Source organism: Melanotaenia boesemani, chromosome 21 (genome assembly GCF_017639745.1).
Source record: "Melanotaenia boesemani isolate fMelBoe1 chromosome 21, fMelBoe1.pri, whole genome shotgun sequence".
Classification (NCBI taxonomy): domain Eukaryota; kingdom Metazoa; phylum Chordata; class Actinopteri; order Atheriniformes; family Melanotaeniidae; genus Melanotaenia; species Melanotaenia boesemani.
The window spans coordinates 14,266,394-14,286,426 of NC_055702.1; the positions used below are offsets into that span (position 1 = coordinate 14,266,394).

General features: G+C 36.9%; 1 protein-coding gene across 1 annotated transcript; it reads right to left on the reverse strand.

Annotated features, from left to right (window-relative positions):
* Nucleotides 1–2,584: 2,584 nt before the first annotated feature.
* On the reverse strand, nucleotides 2,585–19,679 carry fra10ac1 (FRA10A associated CGG repeat 1). Its single transcript, XM_041973059.1, has 14 exons — nucleotides 19,602–19,679; nucleotides 18,363–18,442; nucleotides 18,079–18,171; nucleotides 17,512–17,557; nucleotides 17,355–17,431; nucleotides 17,087–17,170; nucleotides 16,808–16,892; nucleotides 16,176–16,221; nucleotides 7,388–7,501; nucleotides 5,654–5,696; nucleotides 5,031–5,158; nucleotides 4,813–4,866; nucleotides 3,577–3,661; nucleotides 2,585–3,141 (listed from the first exon to the last, which is right to left on the reverse strand). Exons 1-14 carry the CDS (start codon nucleotides 19,617–19,619, stop codon nucleotides 3,099–3,101), a joined length of 996 nt encoding a protein of 331 aa, XP_041828993.1. The 5' UTR covers nucleotides 19,620–19,679; the 3' UTR covers nucleotides 2,585–3,098.
* Nucleotides 19,680–20,033: the final 354 nt, after the last annotated feature.

Here is a 20,033-nt window from a genome sequence, read left to right on the forward strand (position 1 = left end):
CATGAGCAAAGTTCCTTGCCTCTCTTACTCATCAGCCGGGTGTATATCAATACTCTTCTTTGTAAACCTAAACTAAAGAGATCTGGTGAGGCATCTGAGCTTACAGTGCAACATCAGTGCTCCTTCCTTCCCACCGGGGAAAAGCAAGCTCTTAATTTCCTGTTACGCAATGTCATCTCCTCTAATCAATGAGGGATCAATCAAAGGCGTTTAATCCTATCAGCATGGCTTTGGGACAACGTGGAATCTCCATGTCTGCTTCCTGAGGTGAAGTTAGGAGCTGTTGTAATCACTGGAACCAAAACTGTGCAAAACCCTTTACACAATTCAGCCCTGGGTAAGGTTTTTTTCCAAATATTTGACCCCATTGTAGCTGCTTCACATATTTTATATTAATAGTGACGCCTCCAGTTATGTCTCCAGTGTTAAAAGTGGCTCCTAACTTTCCTTTGTGGATCTTGAGTGAAATAATGCACGATATGCTTTCTACTTATTCCAGCTATTGTCACTGAGACATTAGAAAACTGTCTTTTGATGTATGAAATTACCTCAAATGTATGTATAAATTATGAGATGTGTGTGTAAGCAAATGTAGGAAGTCATGGAGGTGTAAAAAAAAAAAAATCGTATCACTTTTTCTCATTATAAAAAAGTCTTGCACTCAGAAAGGTGTCAGTTTGTCTTGCATTCCTGCTCATGCACATTAAGGTTGGACAGACACTGGAAACGAAGTCAAGAATCTCTGGGCTTAGCTGCGACAGCGCTCGTTCTTAGCTATATATCGTGCAGGATCTTAAAAGGCTCCAAAGCTGGATGAGCCTCTGGGGAAAGAGGATCAGTGGATTGATTTTCATCCCTGCACGATTCAGCGCTGTCTGACTGTGCTGTTCACTGCTGTTCATACGGCTTGTTTTTAACAGATTCTGCATGCAGAAAGGTGGAGATAGCATCGTGTTGAGATATCTTTTTAAAAAGTTTAATAAAACATTTGGTTTTTGGTGTAATAATGCAACAGAGCAATCCAGTATGGTCATTATGTACAACAAGCATGCACTGTGGTGTCCCCTGATAAGGTGGAATATTTGACCAAACAAACTACATAAGTTTTTATTTTGTTTGGAAAAATTTTTTATAGTACCCAAGTATACCATACTTAAGGACCTGTTAGCTTTCACTGCTGTCAATCACAAAGTAAAAGACTGAAAAAGCAACCAGAATATGAAAGCAAGACAGAAAGGGACGTAACAAGGAAAATAAATGTCTTTATTTAAGGGGTGCCCAAAGTCGGTCCTCGAGGGCCGCTGTCCAACAGCCTATCAAGTTTTGCACAGTGACGCATTAAATTTGAGTCAGGTGGTTTTGGAGCAGGGACACATCAAAAGCCTGTAGGACTGTGGCCCTTGAGGACCGCAGCTGGGCACCCCTGGTTTAAACCAAGGTCTGTAAACTCCAAGCAAAGCTCATGCAACTTTCTTTACTAAGTCAATGGTGCTTCAGTTTCCCACTGGCAAGTAGAACACGTCAAGCTAATCCTTGTTTTTTCTTTATATGAACAAGTCCTAGTCAGAATTATTGTCACATTCAATTTTAAATTTTAAACAGAAATTTTAAGCCCCAATTATCACTGCAAGTGAATCAATTCTGTTAAGCATGAATATTTGAATAAAATGTCCAATATTATTGAATCTTAAAAAAAAACTTAAATATAGTGAAGAAAAAACTACAACCCCTTTCCCTTTGATTCATTTAAGTAACTTTGTCTAAGGAGGGGGAAAATCACCAATGTGTAATTTTTTTCTATTTAGTTTTCTGTATGTGTTCAAATGAGCTGATTTACGCTCTGATGTCGATCAAAAGTTGGTATAAACGTATACAGATCTGAGTATCAGAAATTTTTATCATTCAACTGAAACAAAACCAAAAGCACTTAACAAAGATTTTAAAAAATATATTAAAATTTCTCTGTTGAAAATTATGCCCCTGATCAAAAGTACTGTGAATATAAACAAAAGGTGACCTGATTTCTAAAAGGTTTTATTATCTTTGTTATTTATTAGTCACGCCACAAACGGAATAAGCTGCTAGATTAAAATGCGTTTGAACCCTGTATTGTTTATATTTTGCTCCTCGGATACCAGTGTATTTTAATTTTTGGATTGCTAGCAGCTGCTTTGCACCTGAAGGTTGGTACAAAATTTAAGGACTCAGGTTAAATCATTTATTTGAATCAGGTGTATTGAAACAGGGAAACATCTAAAACTTGCAGCTCTTAGGGCCCGAACTTGCCTACCCGTAGCCTAGCTTTTCCTAGCTATGTCTGTGGACAAGTCATGTGGTGGGAGGTAATGAAGAGGTCAAATCGCTTGGGATGATTAAATTTTGCACAATATTCTTCCTTTATAAACAGGAAACAAACGGGGCCTTTCCATTCTGAAAAAAAAGCAGGTTTGCGCTGGTTGGCCAGCTCCACAGTTGATAAAAGCCATCATTTAAAATTATTCTGCTGAAAATCAAACTAGGATAAATAGTTTCATTAGGTACAACATTACAATATTACAATAAATCCTAAAACATAAATTAGGAAAAAAAATTGCAAATTTTGAAACACAACTGCATGCAAGAACCACAGCTCAATCACTTTTGTCAGGTCCAATACTGGGAATATATATAATATGATTCAACACATCGTCATACAGAAACATGAGCATTGGATTTGGATTTTAGAACAAATGGATGAAATGAAGTTGGCAGCAGTTGTTAAAATAAAACATTATTCAAGTAATTCATCACAAAGTGACACTTTTTTCACACCAATCAATCAAAAAGTTATGGATAGTTTTCATTCTTCATCATAGCAAGTCAGACTTTGCCATCCCTGGAGCCATGCTGTCTAAAACTACTTTCAATTATTCTCACATGATGGTGGGGGAGACAGAAACACAGATGATGCCAGAAGTGTAAATAAAAGACTGATAGGTACAGGCTGGATAAACATTATGTTTATTTCATACACACAAGACTTAAAAAGAACATACTTAATGTCAGTGGGATTCAAAAGAAATGTAGTCACAGCAGGGCTGCCGTTGACACCAGCAGATTCAAAGAAACATGTCTTCAAAGTACTCATCAAACTCTTCCTCCCTAAACAGATAAAACAACCAAAACACAGAAATGTCAGTTCCTCTCATGCTCAGTGCTGACATAAACGATTGAATGCTTCACAAGGGGAAAGACCCTGAATAACTCTGGCAGTGTCAGTAATCCACATGATATAAAATGATGTTGACTTCCTAAAATGATGAAGAGCACAAAGAGTAAACAGCAGGGAGCAGGAGAAAGATTAATCTGACTTAGAATTTTTTTTTTAAAGGCAACAGACCTCTTTAAGGTTAAAGGTTTAGTGACTTGTCTGATCTGACAGTTTCGAACAGCTTAGTGAGGGGTATGTAAGTGGTCTAGTATAGTGTTATAGAGAGAAAAGTAATCCATGTTCACTAAGAGGTAATGATAGTCTGTGATGGTTTTACAGGAGCTTACTGAGTGAGATTTAATAGAAATGTTAGTTTTTAACCTCACCTTGACTTTTCCTCCACAGCAGGGGCGGGTCCTCGCCAGTGGTCAGCTTCTGATTGGTCCTCTGGCTCATCCCCAGCTTCACTTTCTATTAGAAAAGTGCCAGAGAGCTGTTAGTTGCACACACTTCCATGAGGTAGTTTACATGTTTGGAGCTTTCAGGTGCGTGTTAACACAATGCTCCCATCAGTCTATAGGGTTATAAGGTTATTTCTAAACTATATCATTCTGATGTGGAAGACGATCAGATCTGTTGCCAAATTTCCCAGGTGTTGACATCAAAGCAACATCAACCTAAAAGTCAGAACTCATGCTCGTTGAAACTGTAAAAACCACAACACCTACATCTGAGACCCTACAGGCCTTAGTTAGGATGATAAATGTTAAATGACAGACAGAATAATTGTCATGGAAGGGCTGGAAGGAGAAAGCCTCTTCTTTTTAAGATAAAAGAACATGGCAACATAACACAGGTTTACGAAGTGCATTCGAACAAACCATAAGACTTCTAGACAAATATATTTTTGTACAAATGAGACCAAAGTGGAGAAGTTTGGCCATAATGCATATAATTTTACAGGTACCTTGTCAAACTAAAGACCTTAAAGTGCATAAAAACTCTGTGGCAGGACCTTGAAAAAGCCTGCAAAATGATGCTCTACAGCAACTTTGTAATAGAGAGTTCAAAGTTTCTCTGCAGTGATCTATAAAACATAACATACACGTGATGTATTCACTGACTGAAGACATGTACGTACTTTATATGTATAAGTGAAACAAAGAAAGTGAGATTGTTCGTGTATGACTCTTATTGCGTGCCGAGCTGAGAGACTGAACTTCTGTGGTACGATGAATCTTGTTTTTGTGTACACCTCCACCTACTCACACATTCATCAATCAAAACCCTGGAATCAAGAAAACAGAGCTACTTCACTGCATGCTGTTCACAGTGAAAGTCAAAAATACAAGGAGGAAAACAAAGTGGAACAGAGATAAAAAAAAAAAAGAAGAAAGTAATTAAAATGAAAACAAGAGAAAACAGACCCACTGTCGGTCTATTAACATTAAAGCTGATGGATGTGTTTTTCGAAGAGGTTGTCAAGGTGTTTTTATTGTAGAAGTTTAGAGGGTTGTAAACGTAATGTGCAGGAAAGGCAGACAGACGTCCAATGTGCAGGGCTGTTTAAATAAATGAGTGCTCTCATGTTTGTGTGTCTTTATTAGTGTTTTTTACGGTACCTTTGTCTGACTTTTGTGACTCAAACTCTGAGCTGCTGGATGAGGTGGAACGATCTGTAAACAATTAAAATAAATGGGCAGTCATAATGGAATCATGTTATTTTCAGGAGAGAAATGTAAAGAAATAAAACAAGGCTACTTCCATGGGGTTGATCCATTTAATTACAGCCTTAAAGGGCAGTATATTTGGTTTGGAGAGGAAAGAAAAGTGTATTTACCTCTGTGCTTCTTATGTTTGCGTTTCTTAGAATGAGAAGACGATCTCTTCCTCTTCTTCTTCTTTAGTGGCTCCTGGTTCTCTTGCGATATCCTTTTAATTTTTGTCTTTGCTTTTACTTCCTTTCTCCTAAACAGAAACACAAGTTGACCAAATTATATTAAAAATATTAAACTACACCATTTATAGCCAGCTAAGCTACTAACTGAAATCCAAGATATAATCCATTATAGCAAATGTGAGGCTAACAGAGGGACCGGGCTTAGTTCTTGTTTTTATTTAAGGTCTTTTCTGACTTTGCTATTTAAGTGCTAGCATCTTAACCAGCCTAAGGCGCATAATAACAGATAATTATTGCTTCTAGATAAACCAATAGAAAAAAGTCTGTGATAAAAATCTTAGCACTTTGGCTGGTAAATTCAGACTGGAGTTAGAAGTCATGGGTTAAATTCTAAACCCCTTCATCTCTCAGAACAGTGCGAGCTCACTGTCCATGGTGATCTGCCCTACTTTCACACACTTGCACACTGCACAGCTACAAAAAAAAACAAAAAAAAAACAAAAACAAACTAGTATTTTAATACAAAAAAAATTAAAAAAATTATATACAGTAAGTTGGCTTACTTGTGATGGTAGTTGAGTTTGAAAGAGCATTCAGGGCACAGTCCTATAACAGAAACAGTGCTGTCAGTTGTTTCGTTATAGGGGGATGAAGGGTTAATTCTCACACCTCTTTTACCAACTTTATTGTAATGTTGATGAAGGAGCACATAAAATTTGCATTTAAATGCATAAAATTTGGGGACTACTTTATCATAACTTTTAGTTTGAATGTGATGAATGGTTTCAGTGGGTGACAGGTCTGGACAAGCAGGCCAGTTTAACATCTGGAGCTGTGCTTGTGCTTGTAAAAGTGCAGAATGTAGTCAGACTTGTTGACTGATATAAGCACTCTCTACAGTCTGATAAAGATCTGCACCCTAATAACTTAGAAGGTGCTGACCTTTAAACTGTATGCTGATAATCTCATGGTCACTGTTATGTCGAGGCAAAGATACCATGGTTTTCATAAAAAGAAATGTAGATTTTGATGCATCAGACCAAAGGACAGTTTTCCATTTCATTCCAGTCCATTTTAAACCTAGTGTTTCAGGGTCTTGTTTTCTACTTTGCATTAGGAATGTCATGATTACATAATTATAAAGATTCCTCAATATTGTCACTTTCCATAAAAAAATTATATATATCAAATTGGTCATCCTGTATATGTATGGCTTTAAACGGTCAGAATCTCCATAAATAAGGACAACAAAGTGCTTTTTGGTGGATTTGGTTCACTGTTGTGATCAGATGTTTTCATGCCTAAAATAAGCTCTTTTGCCAAGATAATGCCAAATTTAGATTTTTGCTATAGCATGAGAAATATCTTTGATGTTTATCCATTAATGTGAAAAAAGTTATAATTCCACAGATTAATCTCTCTGCATTGACACATTGTTTGTGACAGCCCTAATTAAAACTTATAAACTTACAGGGTGTGTTCATATGATCTTACACATTTATAGTGTTGGGAAATTAACATTAAAATAGCTGCAGTAATCGTAAAAACTTTTCTTTGACAATAATTGTACCAAAAAAATCTATAGTCGTGACATCCCTACTTTGCACAACGGCATTTTAACTTGTAGATACTGTATGTGCTCTGTTAACTGAAAATTATTTTCAGAAGCACTCCTAAGCTAACTCAAAGTAAGTATAATCAACATAAAAGTAGATATCCTACCTGGGAATTATACAACAAAAAATACCAACATTTGTAAAAAAACAAAAAGGAGAGGAACAAGGAGAGCGCCCTGTGGAATGCCTGATTTATTCTGATTCAAAAAAGACAAGACTTCTTATTTCTAAAAGAAAAAAAATCCTGTTCATAGAGAACGAGGTAGAATTTGAAAATCTACAAATACTTAAATACTTATGTTATATAAAAAGAGGGTACATAAGAGTCACCCTTATCCATTACATTCTTCCAATAACGCAACAAGTTGCCAAGTCTTGTTTCTTTCCTGTCAAAACACTGGATTTGGACTTAGCACAAACTGGGAAATCTTTTTAGTTGAGGACAAACAATATCTCTGGAAGAGACCTGTCGCACTTGCTTGTTAAGAGAGACTATTACTCCGCTTGACTGACTTCACTCTGACTGGTGGGTCCTCAAATTACAGTGATTATTCTAACACTCTCTCTACAGTCTGTTATATAAAGGAGGTGTCGTATAAGTTGGGTGTTAGGTGCATACCCACATGCATATGTGATGAGCAAATGCTCATCATTTGGAAAGTATGACTTGTTTTATCTTACTTAGTTTGACCAAAGCGTTCTTCTTCTCCCCGTGTTCGACATAGGCGAAATTCACCTCCCAGCTTTTAAGGCCATCCTCCTTCTCACAATGTTTGTTTCCACACTGAAACTGACCTGAAAGACAAGGGAGCTTTCATACAGCAAACATCCAAGAATAAACTGATTTGCAGCACTATTTACAATTATATGGTTTAGCTACTTATCTCAACTTCACTCTCTTGAGATAATTACACAGCAAGAGGTAAAGATCAAACAGCTTCTGATATCTAACAGTGAACATGCTGATACTGTTATAATTATTAGCTGGGAAAAAGAAAATAACAAGAACTGCAAAAACACAGAGACAAAAGTTTTATTTTAGGAAGGTGAATTTCAGACAAAATGTCTAAAATCCCAGACCCTGCAGCTCTCTTTAACACATCTTCCCCCAAACTCTCAATCCCTTTGTCCTCATCAACCCTGCTCCTTTTCAATTCCTTTTTCTACATCTCACCTCGTGCCCTTAGGCAACCTTCCAGCCACTTGCACAGCCTGACTATTATCCCTAGAGGAGCTTAAGGTTGCACTGATCTGGTCTCCGGGGTTCCTTCAAATTATAACAGAAGGAGTGAATGCGTCAGTGCAGACCATTTCTGGCTCGGGGACAAGAAATTCTCCCCCTGCCAGGAGAAAGTGAAGCCAGCCCTTTCCGCCTGGGCGCAACACTCTGTCAGCATCCAGGTGAAGTGATGCTGGTCATTGTGGCTTGCAGGCCACTTGTGGTATAAGGCAGACTTTCCCTGCACGTGCTAGATTAAAATCCGATGACGTCAGCTAAAAAAGACACTTAAGGCTCCAGCCTCTACTCTAACGAGGTTCCCAGGATTAATGCGTAGGAATCTGGAACAACATTTAACACAACAAAACAAACAAAAAAAAAAAACATATTAGCTTATAGTAGAAATGAAATAGGTTGTTCATTATTTTACAAAAAAATATGAATCAATATGTCCTAATCCCCATTTATACTCTTGATTCAGTACAGTATTACTAATGTTTCAGATGACAAGTTGATTTTTTTCACATCTTTAAAAGTCTCAAAGGTATAAAGGGGGAGAGTCTGATTAGTCATATTCAAAAGTAAACAGGACTACAGCCATCCCAAGCTAATAAGATGTCATAATATTTACATGATGATTGGTGAATGAAAGGTCAGAGCATAATTAAAGTTAGTACAACTCATAATGATTTCTGCTCCAATTTCCCTGGCAGTGAAGCCAAAGTTTTTTGAGATATAACACCCAAAAACCAAAAAGTCAACCACACGGCGATCTCTACAAACAGAAATCTGTGGATATGCTAAAAGGCAAAGGTTTTTAGAAGATTATTTCTAGAATCATTTCTGTTGTCTGAGCTCAAATCAATCATCAAAACCTCAAAGGAGCTGAGATATTTTAGAACCAAGTGGTGAGAAAAAAAAATGTTTACAGTTTTAAAGCCTGTTAGTCTTGTCTCCATTAAACCTAAATATTAATACTGGAATTTCAGGAGCGTCAACCACCTTAAACATAAGAGCTCATTCCCATCTCATTAGAAGTCAAAGTTGTATTTCTGTGCTTAGAGTCTCATGAATTTGGAGCTTTCACTCAATAATTGGAACACTATTATATTCATTAACAAATAAACTAATGATTAAACACTGTTGAAGGTTCTGAATCCTTTCAGTGTTAAAAAGAAACAGTTCATTGTGTAATATAAAAGAACGTGATATATTCAAAGGTTATAACAGTGTTGGTCTGGACACCCTCAAGCTACATACAACCTCAACCCTGAAAAGGGGAATTAATATCAATCTGTTTGTAGGCAGTTTCTTCATCTAAATAAATGCCAAAAGCTAAAAATGATCAAGGCCAGAATCGTTTGCTTATTTCTGACAGATTTCAGCCCCCAGGCCCTACAATGCCTCATACGAAAGCTAATAAGAACTTCAGTCGCTGGTTCTCTGTTCTGAGGCTTTTTGGAAAAAAAAAAAAAGGGGGCACAAAGGGCATGTCTGCTTTACATAATAAGGTTTTAACTCATCTCTGGGTTTCTCTTGATAGAAAAAAAAGGGAAAAAATAGATATCCACTGTGCTTTGTTGACATGCATTAGGTCACGTGAGCCTCACATGCACCATGAAAAAAAAAAAAGCTGGCAAGTTGGCTGAGTAAACTCGTCAAGAGAGGAACCTGCTTCCCTCTTACGTCAATGGCTGATAATGCCACCAGCCAGCAGCCTGAGATCAAGACAGATATTTACCACAGGACAGATGGCGGCATGATTAACAGTCAGTGGATGAAGTCAAAGGGCTGTGACCTGAGTCAACGTGCATTAACTTTTCCTTCACTTTAAATAACTCTGAAAGTTTTAAAAAAGATTATGAAACCAAATTATGCATATGGATCATTTTTGTTACATCACGACAAATTATCTAAATGATCTAGGTTTTAAAGGAACATATTAACATAACCTACAGAAAGGAAAACTATTAGCTTAGCATACCATATTAGCATAACATTTTTGTTTCCCTTTGGTCACTATAGTGAAGAAAATTAGCTTTTGAAATGAGAGCTGATAACAAGCTGAATGACCTCTCTCCTCTTTAGCCCAAAGGAAAGAAAGCTTCAGATTTTGATTTTTTAGACCAGAGGATAGTTTTCCACATCACCTCAGTCCATTATTAACCAGCAGCAGGAGAATTTTTGCATTTTGCATGCTAACAACTTTTGTTTACAGACCTACTGCGTTTTGTTTTAAAAGTTTGAAGACAGTTTCTAATATTTATAACAGCTTGAAGATCATAGTTTGCCTCCTCAAATAAAAACTGCTGATCTGTTACCAATATAAAACTGTATGGGATGCCCTTAACCTGCCGCTAATAAACCTCAATAGTAGTGAGATGTTTTTTTTTATTATTTTTGCATGACTTTTGTCAACTATAATCCCCAACATCTCCATCAGCTGTCATTGAATTCAAATCACTTGTATATTTTTCTACTTTTAATTTAACACATATTTTAAGGTATATTAAATTACTGCAATCAGTTTTACTTTAATTTGCTACAACGTCTCAGCTTTTTGGAAATGAGGTTGTACATCTTTGGGAAAACTGGCCTAACTCTGCCTGAGGGAGACTGAATCCAGCTGCAGCATATGTGTCTTCTCACAATATTCCCAGGCAGTGAGCAGAGAAAAAAAGCCACTAAACCCTGCAAACACACCACATCACAAACTGTTGTTTATACAATGCTGTAAAACACAAGTGTATATTTAATCATGCAATAAGAGGTGCTGGTGAATGGATTTTAGCAGTTGCATTAGATTATTATGAACCTCATTGTCTTGCTTTCAGTTAAAAACATAAAAGCAAATAACCCAAACTGCTGAGATGCTCATCTCATGTCATGGTTATCACAATGCAGCCCCAATACACTCATCATCTTCCACTGTTAGCTGATGTGCAGTATGATGCCTCATTGCCTCGTGCCTCACATATTAAATACTAGAAATGCAACTGGCAACCAAATGGCTGCCTCTCCAGCCACACACTCAGAGTGGAACAGATTTACCTCTTTCATGTCTGCCTCTTACACTGAGAAGCAGTCGAAAATGTTGACCTTAAGTTCATCCCTATTTTGCAGATCAAACAGCATCACATTCTACTGGCATTACATGCATTACAGCTGTTGCTTCTGTCGCCTCAGTAATCCATTTAGAGACACTCTAAATGTGCATCTTGTTACACACTCACAGATACACAGGAATGGTATCACTGGCAGTCTCTACTGCTAGTCTGGCTAACTTGGAGCTGTGCACTAGTAAGCAATTACGTCTAGCTCTTCAGAAATACACCCTGTAGTTTGTCTGAAGATGAAGTATTTTGTGTGGTTAAAACAGAGCCCAGAAGGATAAAGTTAAACATAAAGCACAAATTATCATCTTAACAAGAATACATCATCTCACCCTATCACACTTTTATTTGACTTCAATGGATATTTAAGAGAAATCCCCAGGATGTGACATTATCTGAAATCAATCATTTAGTTGTGGACGAATTGCTTTTTATGTCAAAAATATATCTGAGGCTGGATGTGATGTAAAGATCAGAGTTGGAGAAAGTGTGAAAAACTACAACTGTGGTGTCAAAACTGAATTCTAAAGAACTAATATCAACAAGGTCAGCAATGTCACTGTGTACACTTGAAGTGGCCTCATGCTCCAGCTGACAGCATTTAGTTACTTAGAGGCAGCAGTCTGTCAAACTGCTCCAGCTCTCAAAGTTAGAGTGGAAGGGAGCATCTGTTTTTTGTTTTTTTTTAAGTAAGGGGAGTTACATAAGGCAAGACCTCCTCTACTCTATACCGTATTTACTTTAACAAGAGGCCCACATTGAAGGCACGTAGCCCCAAATGCTATACCTTTGACCTCCTTTTGACAGAAAACACTAAACCCAAATTTATACCAGAGGGAAAAGTCACAGAAAAAACATGACCTGGAATGAAGCCCTAAATGCCTTTAAACCACAGATAAACATATGCTCCAGTAATATGATCTCAAGACTTATAATCTGGATTGCTACATATGAATAAATATCTGTCACCTTCGAGCACTTTCTTTATGGGTCTGTGACGTAGCTGTATCGGTTTTTTGTACTGTACCTGGGTTTTAAATCTGGTGTCGGGGCAACGATCTTACACTGTTTCACTGGTGGGAATATTTTATGTCAACAAGCAATACTGAAGATAAAATAGGAGGATCTTGCAAGCTATCAAGTGTCAGGGACAAACACAGATTATCATTTCTGTGGATTTTCCTTCTTGGAAAGCATAGGAAGAAAATATTTAAGGCAGACGCAGATGTTACCTTGATGCTCTTGGATCATGTTGGTAGTTGCAAAATATTTGCCAAAGGCTGTCAATCTATTGAATTGTCTCCACTTAAACTGCACTCATATGCAACATGTATTTTGCTTTCACTGCAAAAATGTAGAGCAACGAGTTCTGTACTGCTGCTTTATATTTAGTATGCTTATTGCTTTCTTACACAGAATGCATGCAGAGGATCACTGCAGCTTCCAGGTTTACAAAGAGAAACCAAGATGGAAATGCATTCTTTCTAATGACCTTTAGGTAGTAATTTCTCAGGCTGCAAAAACAATTCTATGAGAAAATGACCTTATTTGTCACTTCATGTGATATCTGAGTAAAGACTTGGAAGTTTATGCTCTAAATTCTTAGTTTTAAGTTTTTTTTAAACCTTTTGATGTTGTAATAAATAAAAAAAAAACAGTGAGTTGGGATGTTGGGATGGGTCTTTTGTACATAGTCTATATGTCATATGTGTAAATTATGGGTGCATCCTATTATCTTTTAATAAATGTTTTCCCTGTTATAATTAGTACTGAAACCATAAATGTTTAATAAATAATAATACAAAGTGTTTTAGATACTTGAATAAAACAGACTAAAAGACTGGACCTTTTATGAGTTAAAAAGAGCAGGTGATGTTTTCTTTTATGTTTGTTTTTTTAACCACTAATAGTGCTTTAGAAACTGTTATAAGCAGTTGCCTGATTTGTTTGTACCAAAGCACAGGCACACAAATCTGTCAACACACTGGCAAACATTACGCAATGCAATAACAGTCCCTTGCAAAGATCTCATATTATCTCTCTGAGGCTCATAATACACAGAAAGCAAAGTAAAGGTAAGAAACACTGAGGAAGTATTAACCCAAAAACCCCAACTTTTTAAAATGCTGCTTTTATAAAAAGATGGAACCAGCATGGTGTAGAAGTACGTCTCATTCTTCAAGAAGTCTATAAAGTGTAGTGAAACTTGACACCTGAGATGACCGAAGAAATCACTGTGTGCTCCATTTAAAGAAGACAGAAGTATATATTTAGGTACGGTACACTAATTGATCCCATATCACTGTGGCCATGAAAAGAAGGGTCAGTGTTCTTAGTGATCCACCTTATTGGATGGAGTGTGGTCAGTATTACCTAATGCTAGCATGACCTACAGTGCACACACAGCAGGGATGATAAGGTGGGTGGTTTGCACAAAGGTGTTTACAGCATAGCTGATGTGTGGCGCCCCCCCTTTACAAGGAAATGCAAGATCAGGTGAAAGTTCAAGTTTTGTATTTGTATTATTTGTTTTTAATGTATCTGTAAACCGAGGTCCATTCTGGCTATCTGACAAGAGCAACACGCAAACATGGCTTGATAATATTTAGTCCACGTGGAAGTAATCTACCAATCCTTCTTATTGATTACGTTGACAGATTTTTGTCCTAAATTTTACATTGAAGTACTTGTTTTTGTTCTGTGCGAGCCTAGAAATCAAATCAAAGCAGTTAAGCACTTTTACGTCTTAAATGTTGTCTCCACATCTGTACGGGAGCAGTGTCTACCTCAGATACTCTGATCAGGATTGATTTCAGGGAAGAGTTTAGTGTCCAACGGAACTTCAGTGTTTCTCTGGGAAACATTAATACACACAAACCACAGAAGTGAAGTTCTTCAGACCTATCTAATCCCACTTCCTGAATAGTATTGCAACAGGGGATGAACTGGCAGAGACCAGGATTACACAGTCTTAATCTGGAACAATATATTGGCTTAGTCAGCTTTCTCAGACAGGTCATAGCGGTGTAAACATAACCAAACTAGAAGACCTCAGTTGAGGTCAGTGCCCTTTTTTTTTTCTTTGCAAAGCAATCGCTTTGGATCCACTCTATAAAACCTTCTTTTTACCACATTTCCACCATGTTTCATGACATTCTGCAGAGTAGGGTAGTTATTTCAAAGTCTTGCTGACAAACAGGCTGAAAACATACCACCATTTCAGCAAAGGAATTATTTAAATGTAAAATTTATCCATGTTCGTTTGCTGGGGTTCAAAGCATACTAATGAGTAGCCGAGGCAGGTTTACTCTCATTGAGCTGCAGGTATTGTCCTTCCTGGTAAACCTATAAATATCTGCCACTACCAGACGAAGCAGCGGTTGACAGGGAGGAGGTGTTATGCTAATCCCTAACAATTAATAGACAGTAACCATCAAAGCTCCTCCTAAATGGCTGGTTTGCATAGAGGATAAGATGAGAGGCATAAACATAGAACTAACTGTTTGGTGTGAGTCAACATAGCAAGTAAATGTAGCTTTCACTGAGGCTAGAAGCTACAAAAGCCAATCAGAACACAAACATTCAGAAAACAGATAAATAACCAGTAAGCCATTAAATCAAAACTGTTCTTTATAAGGACAAACTTGGAAGGGGGAGGCATCAAGAATCTGTTATGTACTGCTTGTTAAGTCTCTTTATCTCTGTCGCCATCTAGTGTTGAAGTTTTTTTGTTGTTTTTTTTTACTGTATGAAATAAGAGATGGATGGATGGATGGATGGATGGATGGATGGATTTCTTTTAAGGTTTCTCTAATAAAGGCCACTTTTTGGATGTTAATATCATATTTATTAGTTTAGTTACACTGGAAAAAAAATCATACACATGTTAAAGAAGAGGAAGCACCTTCTGTCAATTCTAAGGTTTTATGTATCAGGACATTTAAAAACTCGTCCAGACTTTGTTAGACAACTTGAAGAAATTGCTTCATGTATGATTTTGTCTTTTTCTTTTATTGTGAATTCAATTTGTCTTCCTATTCCTTATTTGCAGGCACTTGTTTATGCTCAGCTCTCCACCCAGCATTTTTTTAATCAGGTTAGAGTTTGGACTTTAATTGGAGCAGTGTAAAAAAAAAAACATATTGATTCTCATCTTTTTCAGTCATTCCATCGGGAGATTTCCTGATGTGTTTGGGCTTGCGGTCCTGTTACAGAATCAACTTTCAGCCTAGCTTTAGTTGTCACAAAGATAGTCTTACCTTTATCTTCAGAATATTTTGACATACAAAAGGGTTCATGGCTGACTCAATGACTGAAAAGCGTCCAGCTCTTGAGGCTGTACAACAAACCCAGATCAACACCCTTCTACTACAGTGCTTGACATTTGGCATGGAGTGTTCATGTGTTGTGTTTGCTTAAAAACATGGAGCCTTGCATCATGGCCAGACATCTCCACTTTGAGCTTGTTTGTTGTTCCAGAGGTCTTAACTTTGTAAACCACCAATGCTCCAGCGTTCATTTAAGAGAGAAAATGTTTTCTCCTGCCAAACCCTCTAAACATGCTCAGTCTTTTTTACTTGATCAGTCATGAACTTTAACATTTAATGCTAACTAAAGCCTCAAGAGCCAGCTCCTCTGAGCGTTACACAATCTGACCGTGAGGTTAACCAGACTGTTTGGAAATGGCCTTTATAACCCTTCTCCAATTGATGGATAGCAGTAGCTGCTTCTCTAAAACCACTACTGATGCTTTTCTTGGCATTGTGTTAACACACACTTGACTCACTAAATGTTTACACTTATAGAGACACTCACACTTACTGATCATCAGTTGATCAGGCGCATTTGATTAGCAGCACTTAAATACTCTTTTTTATTATTGTTATGTCCAATTCACATAGAAGAAGCGAGAGTGTACTTAAGTTTTTCACACAGTGTTTCGGAATTTTTGCTTCGGTTTTGTGTAATAAATAACAACACAGTCTGATTTGTCATGTGCTGTTGTTCACCTGAGTTTCTATTTCTCAAAATCTAAGACATGATTTAGATCTGATTTTTTTTCATCATGTCATGATACCTCTAAATCGTACAATGTTCCACCTCTAATGTAGAAAAAAAACAAAGGAGTCAGTGGTACCTTTGCCAGAGACAACTTCCTTCTCAGTTCGCCAACGAAATCCAAACTGTGGGGCAAAGATTAAGAAAGATCTGTATTATTGTAATAAGAAAAATCATTCATAATATATATGTTTGCAAAAGCTACAGGTTCTCCTGTTATCCCGTATTATCACCTATGATATCAGTACACAGTCTGGGAATAATAAGTTTAAAAGTGATCTGAATTTAGAAGACTTGTCAGCTCCAAAAGAGAGGAGGGGGTGACCTACATTCTCACTGCCTTTCATTTATATGGACTCTGATATAAAACTTGGCTTTGGACCAGAATGGCTCAGTAGCCACTAGAGACACGAAGAGCGCAGCCAAAGCTCATCACTCCACCAACTTTTGTCAACAGCAGACGAGTTATGATGGAGATTAGTGTGAACTAGCAGATATTAACCTTTACACTTGGCAACGGCACTGGAACAATTAACGTAATCTTTCACAAAACTGGAGCAGACCATAACAATGGATTATTCTGCTGTGTCCTGGTAGTGGTGGATGAGGAGTTTATAGGTTTTTTTTTTTTTTGTAGGTAGTTTAACTCATGTTTAACCTTCTAGGAGCTTGTTTAAAATAGTTACTGATGATAATTTATGTTAGTCCCACCTTGTTTTCCTTGTATCTGCTGACGTCAGCGATACAGTACTCCTTAAACAGCTTGTCGTAATAGCTCTTGGCGAGTTCTTTTTCCCTGGAGGAGAACACGTCACAAGTGATAAAGAAATACAGCACAGATGCATCTTCAGTGAGCTGATTTTTGTCACCCGGCGTAAGCCAATCACGGTGTCTCCTTCCAAGATGTATATTTTCACTAGAGAACATTAGAACCAAAAGCAAACTGAAAACTAAAGCTGTGCATGTGAGCAGCAGACTTCAAATGATCACCATGTCATGTCTTCCTCGTCTTCATCCTTCCAGAGGAAGCGATGATTTTCACGCAGCACATCCACATCGGTTTTGTCTTTGGTACTGAAGGAAACAAAAAGGTCAAATAACAAAGTTTATAACAACTGATAAATAGAAAATTTGTGTTGTTATTAATAAGAATTAAGTATTTAACATGAGTAAACAATGGAAATCCAGAAGCTCTCAATAGTTTTGCCTTGATTGACAGCAGCCAACAGATTCTCAAGCTGTGAGACTTCATACTTACGTGGAGCGTCTAAAGTCAGCCATCTGTCCTCCGTAATACAAAATGTAGTCGCCCACAAACTTCTTATGACGTTCAAACTGCAGTCATTTGTTTAGGATAAATAAGTCTCACTTAAAGCTGAAGTTTTTTACAAAAGAAGTCAAATAAAAAAGGATACAGCATTCATCGATATTAGATGGGCTCTTCTGTTCCTCGCTTCCTCTCTGAAAAACACAAAAAAACACAATGAAGAAACAGAATATTTAGCCAAAAGATTTTTTTATTTCTTTATTTTTTTACAGGATGTTTTTATATAGAATGTTAAAAGATTTTAGATAACTGTAGTTTGACCTGTGTAATGCCAAGGTCTGCATGCATTTTAAATTTTCTTTCATTTAAGCTGTTTGGTTTTTGTTTAGACTATTTTGGATTTCTGAAACACAGTAGGTAAAAAAAAAGGAGACACACCAAAGTTTTACAGTAAATCTATACATATATCTTGTCAAGATGGAGAACTAAAGCTGGATTATTATTTTAACTATAAGAAAAATGTCATCATTGAAACTTTTCAATACAAATGGTAAATCTTTATCAGGTTAATATTAACAATAATATGTAGCGGTTAAGTGCAAGTGATGTCAAAGAAAACAGCACATTTTAAATACACAAAAAGATGAGGGAAAAACTGTGCCACAGGTTTACAGGAAACAAACTGATTTAATCTTTCACTGCAACAGTACTCTACCTGTCCACTTCATTAGAATGATAGCTGCTGTGAGCAACCTTGGCGTGCTGACCTTTCTGGAAAGGCTTCTGTAAGATTTCCTCCTCATGTTTCCTATCAAACATACACATGAATCCAGAAAGCTTGTATTAGTGGTGAAGACTGTCTCCTCAAAGCAGTCTCAATGTAAAATACTGGATAAAAAACAAAGATGCAAAGGACCTGTGTTTACAGTTAAGCACATATTAGCATTTAGTAAACACAGATGCACATATATGTGAGAACATGATGTCATTTTTTAGTACCTTTTAAGAGCTCGTTCTGAGGGCTCCCCCTGTCCGTCATCATCACTGAAGTCAGAGTCATAGCCACCACCTCCATGAACCTGAGGAAACACAAGAACTCGTTTATAAACCTATTTTGAGTGAGTCACACAAATTTAGAAAACAAAACAAAAACTTTTCTAAATGCACAGTTTCAACAAACCTGGATTTCAAGTGAATTATTCAGAATATTGACAGAATTATATAGCAATGAAACAGCTTGGTCTATCCTTTTAAAACCTGTCTGTTGTGCCATTATTGTCTACTTCAGGGTGTTGTCTTACTGAAAGACTTGAGACTTTGCTTCAGGCTTAAAATGAATGCCTTCAGTACTACAGGCAACAAAATGGCTCTTCATCATGATCATGCATAACATGTCAGTGCACTGAATTCTAAAAGGCCACCTCTTTGGTTCCATCAATCCATAAAAGAGTATACCTGAAATAAACAGGCTTATCCATGAATATTTTTTTGCATAAACTACAGCTATCTTTCTTTCAAACTGGCATCTTCCATGGTCCTACGTGCAGCTATAGTACATGAAAACCACCACTTCAGAATGCTCTGGATCAACCTGGGGCTACCTGTGAGGTGTTTTCTTTCTTTCTTTCTTTTCTTGTCTGTCTTTCTTTTATTCTGTCTTTCTTTCTCCGGTGGAATTTCGTCTGAAATCCACGTCGCCCATAAGACCAAAAGCTACTTAAACATGGATTTGAATCACAGAACTGCTGCGACCGTTCACACCTTCATTTCAGCATCTCTGCAAACATGTCAGGTTGTCACAAGTAATACATGTAGCATTAAGCTATTAAGTCGATGTAAGATAAATTGGATGGACTCTATTTTCCCCCTAAAAACTAATACATAAACGTAGCCGCTGAGAGTCGAGTTAAGGCTGGTGGAGAAAGATGAGTACCGATGTACTGTACCAAGTGTTGATGCTTTACGTTCTATCTTGTCCTTTATAAACGAAGATTTATGTAAATGTGCATTAGTTTCATTTGCTGCAGAATTAATAAATAAACCAAACTTGCAGATAATAGGTATTATTTCCGTGCAGGTATTTGAAGAATGACTGTAACCTGCAGAACAGTCAGGAAACGATGTAACGATGCCTTTTCTTTACGCTAAACATCTCGTGCTAACTAATTAAGAACATGTGTGTGGGCCAGTAAAAAATTAACAAAATCAGTTTATGAGTGTGTGTGATATATAATTCACCTTCACAAGATTATCCATAAGGTTAGTTGATAAGAGTCTCGATAAATTGCCTCGAAATGTTTACAAAATGTTCGTCGCGAGATTATGACGAAGTCGCAGGATGATGACGTAGGAAAAGGTTACTGCAAATATTTAAAATGTTCTCTATTTTCTTTTTATTATATATCATATTGTTGTAGGTTATGAACTGTAAAAAAAATGAGAGAGAGCGAGAGACTCTAAAATAACAAAATAAAATGTGTTAATGTTAAAATAAAATAGAAGAAAGAAAAAAATAAAGAAAGCAAGAAAGAAAGTGACATAATTTCACAAAACACAACTGCCAAACGTGCTAAAGGGGTTTATCTTTTATCTTTTAAAATGTTTATGTTCTTTGTTTGTTGTTCTCTATTATTATTATTATTGTTGTTGTTGTTGTTGTTGTTGTTTTTA

Bases quoted from the DNA above. Each gene is read 5' to 3' on its own strand.
- fra10ac1 (XM_041973059.1), bottom strand. The intron at 17,171-17,354 runs GTAAGTATGAAG...TGTTTCCTTCAG, and splicing joins GCTGACTTTAGACGCTCCAC to TACCAAAGACAAAACCGATG. The intron at 3,142-3,576 runs GTGAGGTTAAAA...TTATCTGTTTAG, and splicing joins GCTGTGGAGGAAAAGTCAAG to GGAGGAAGAGTTTGATGAGT.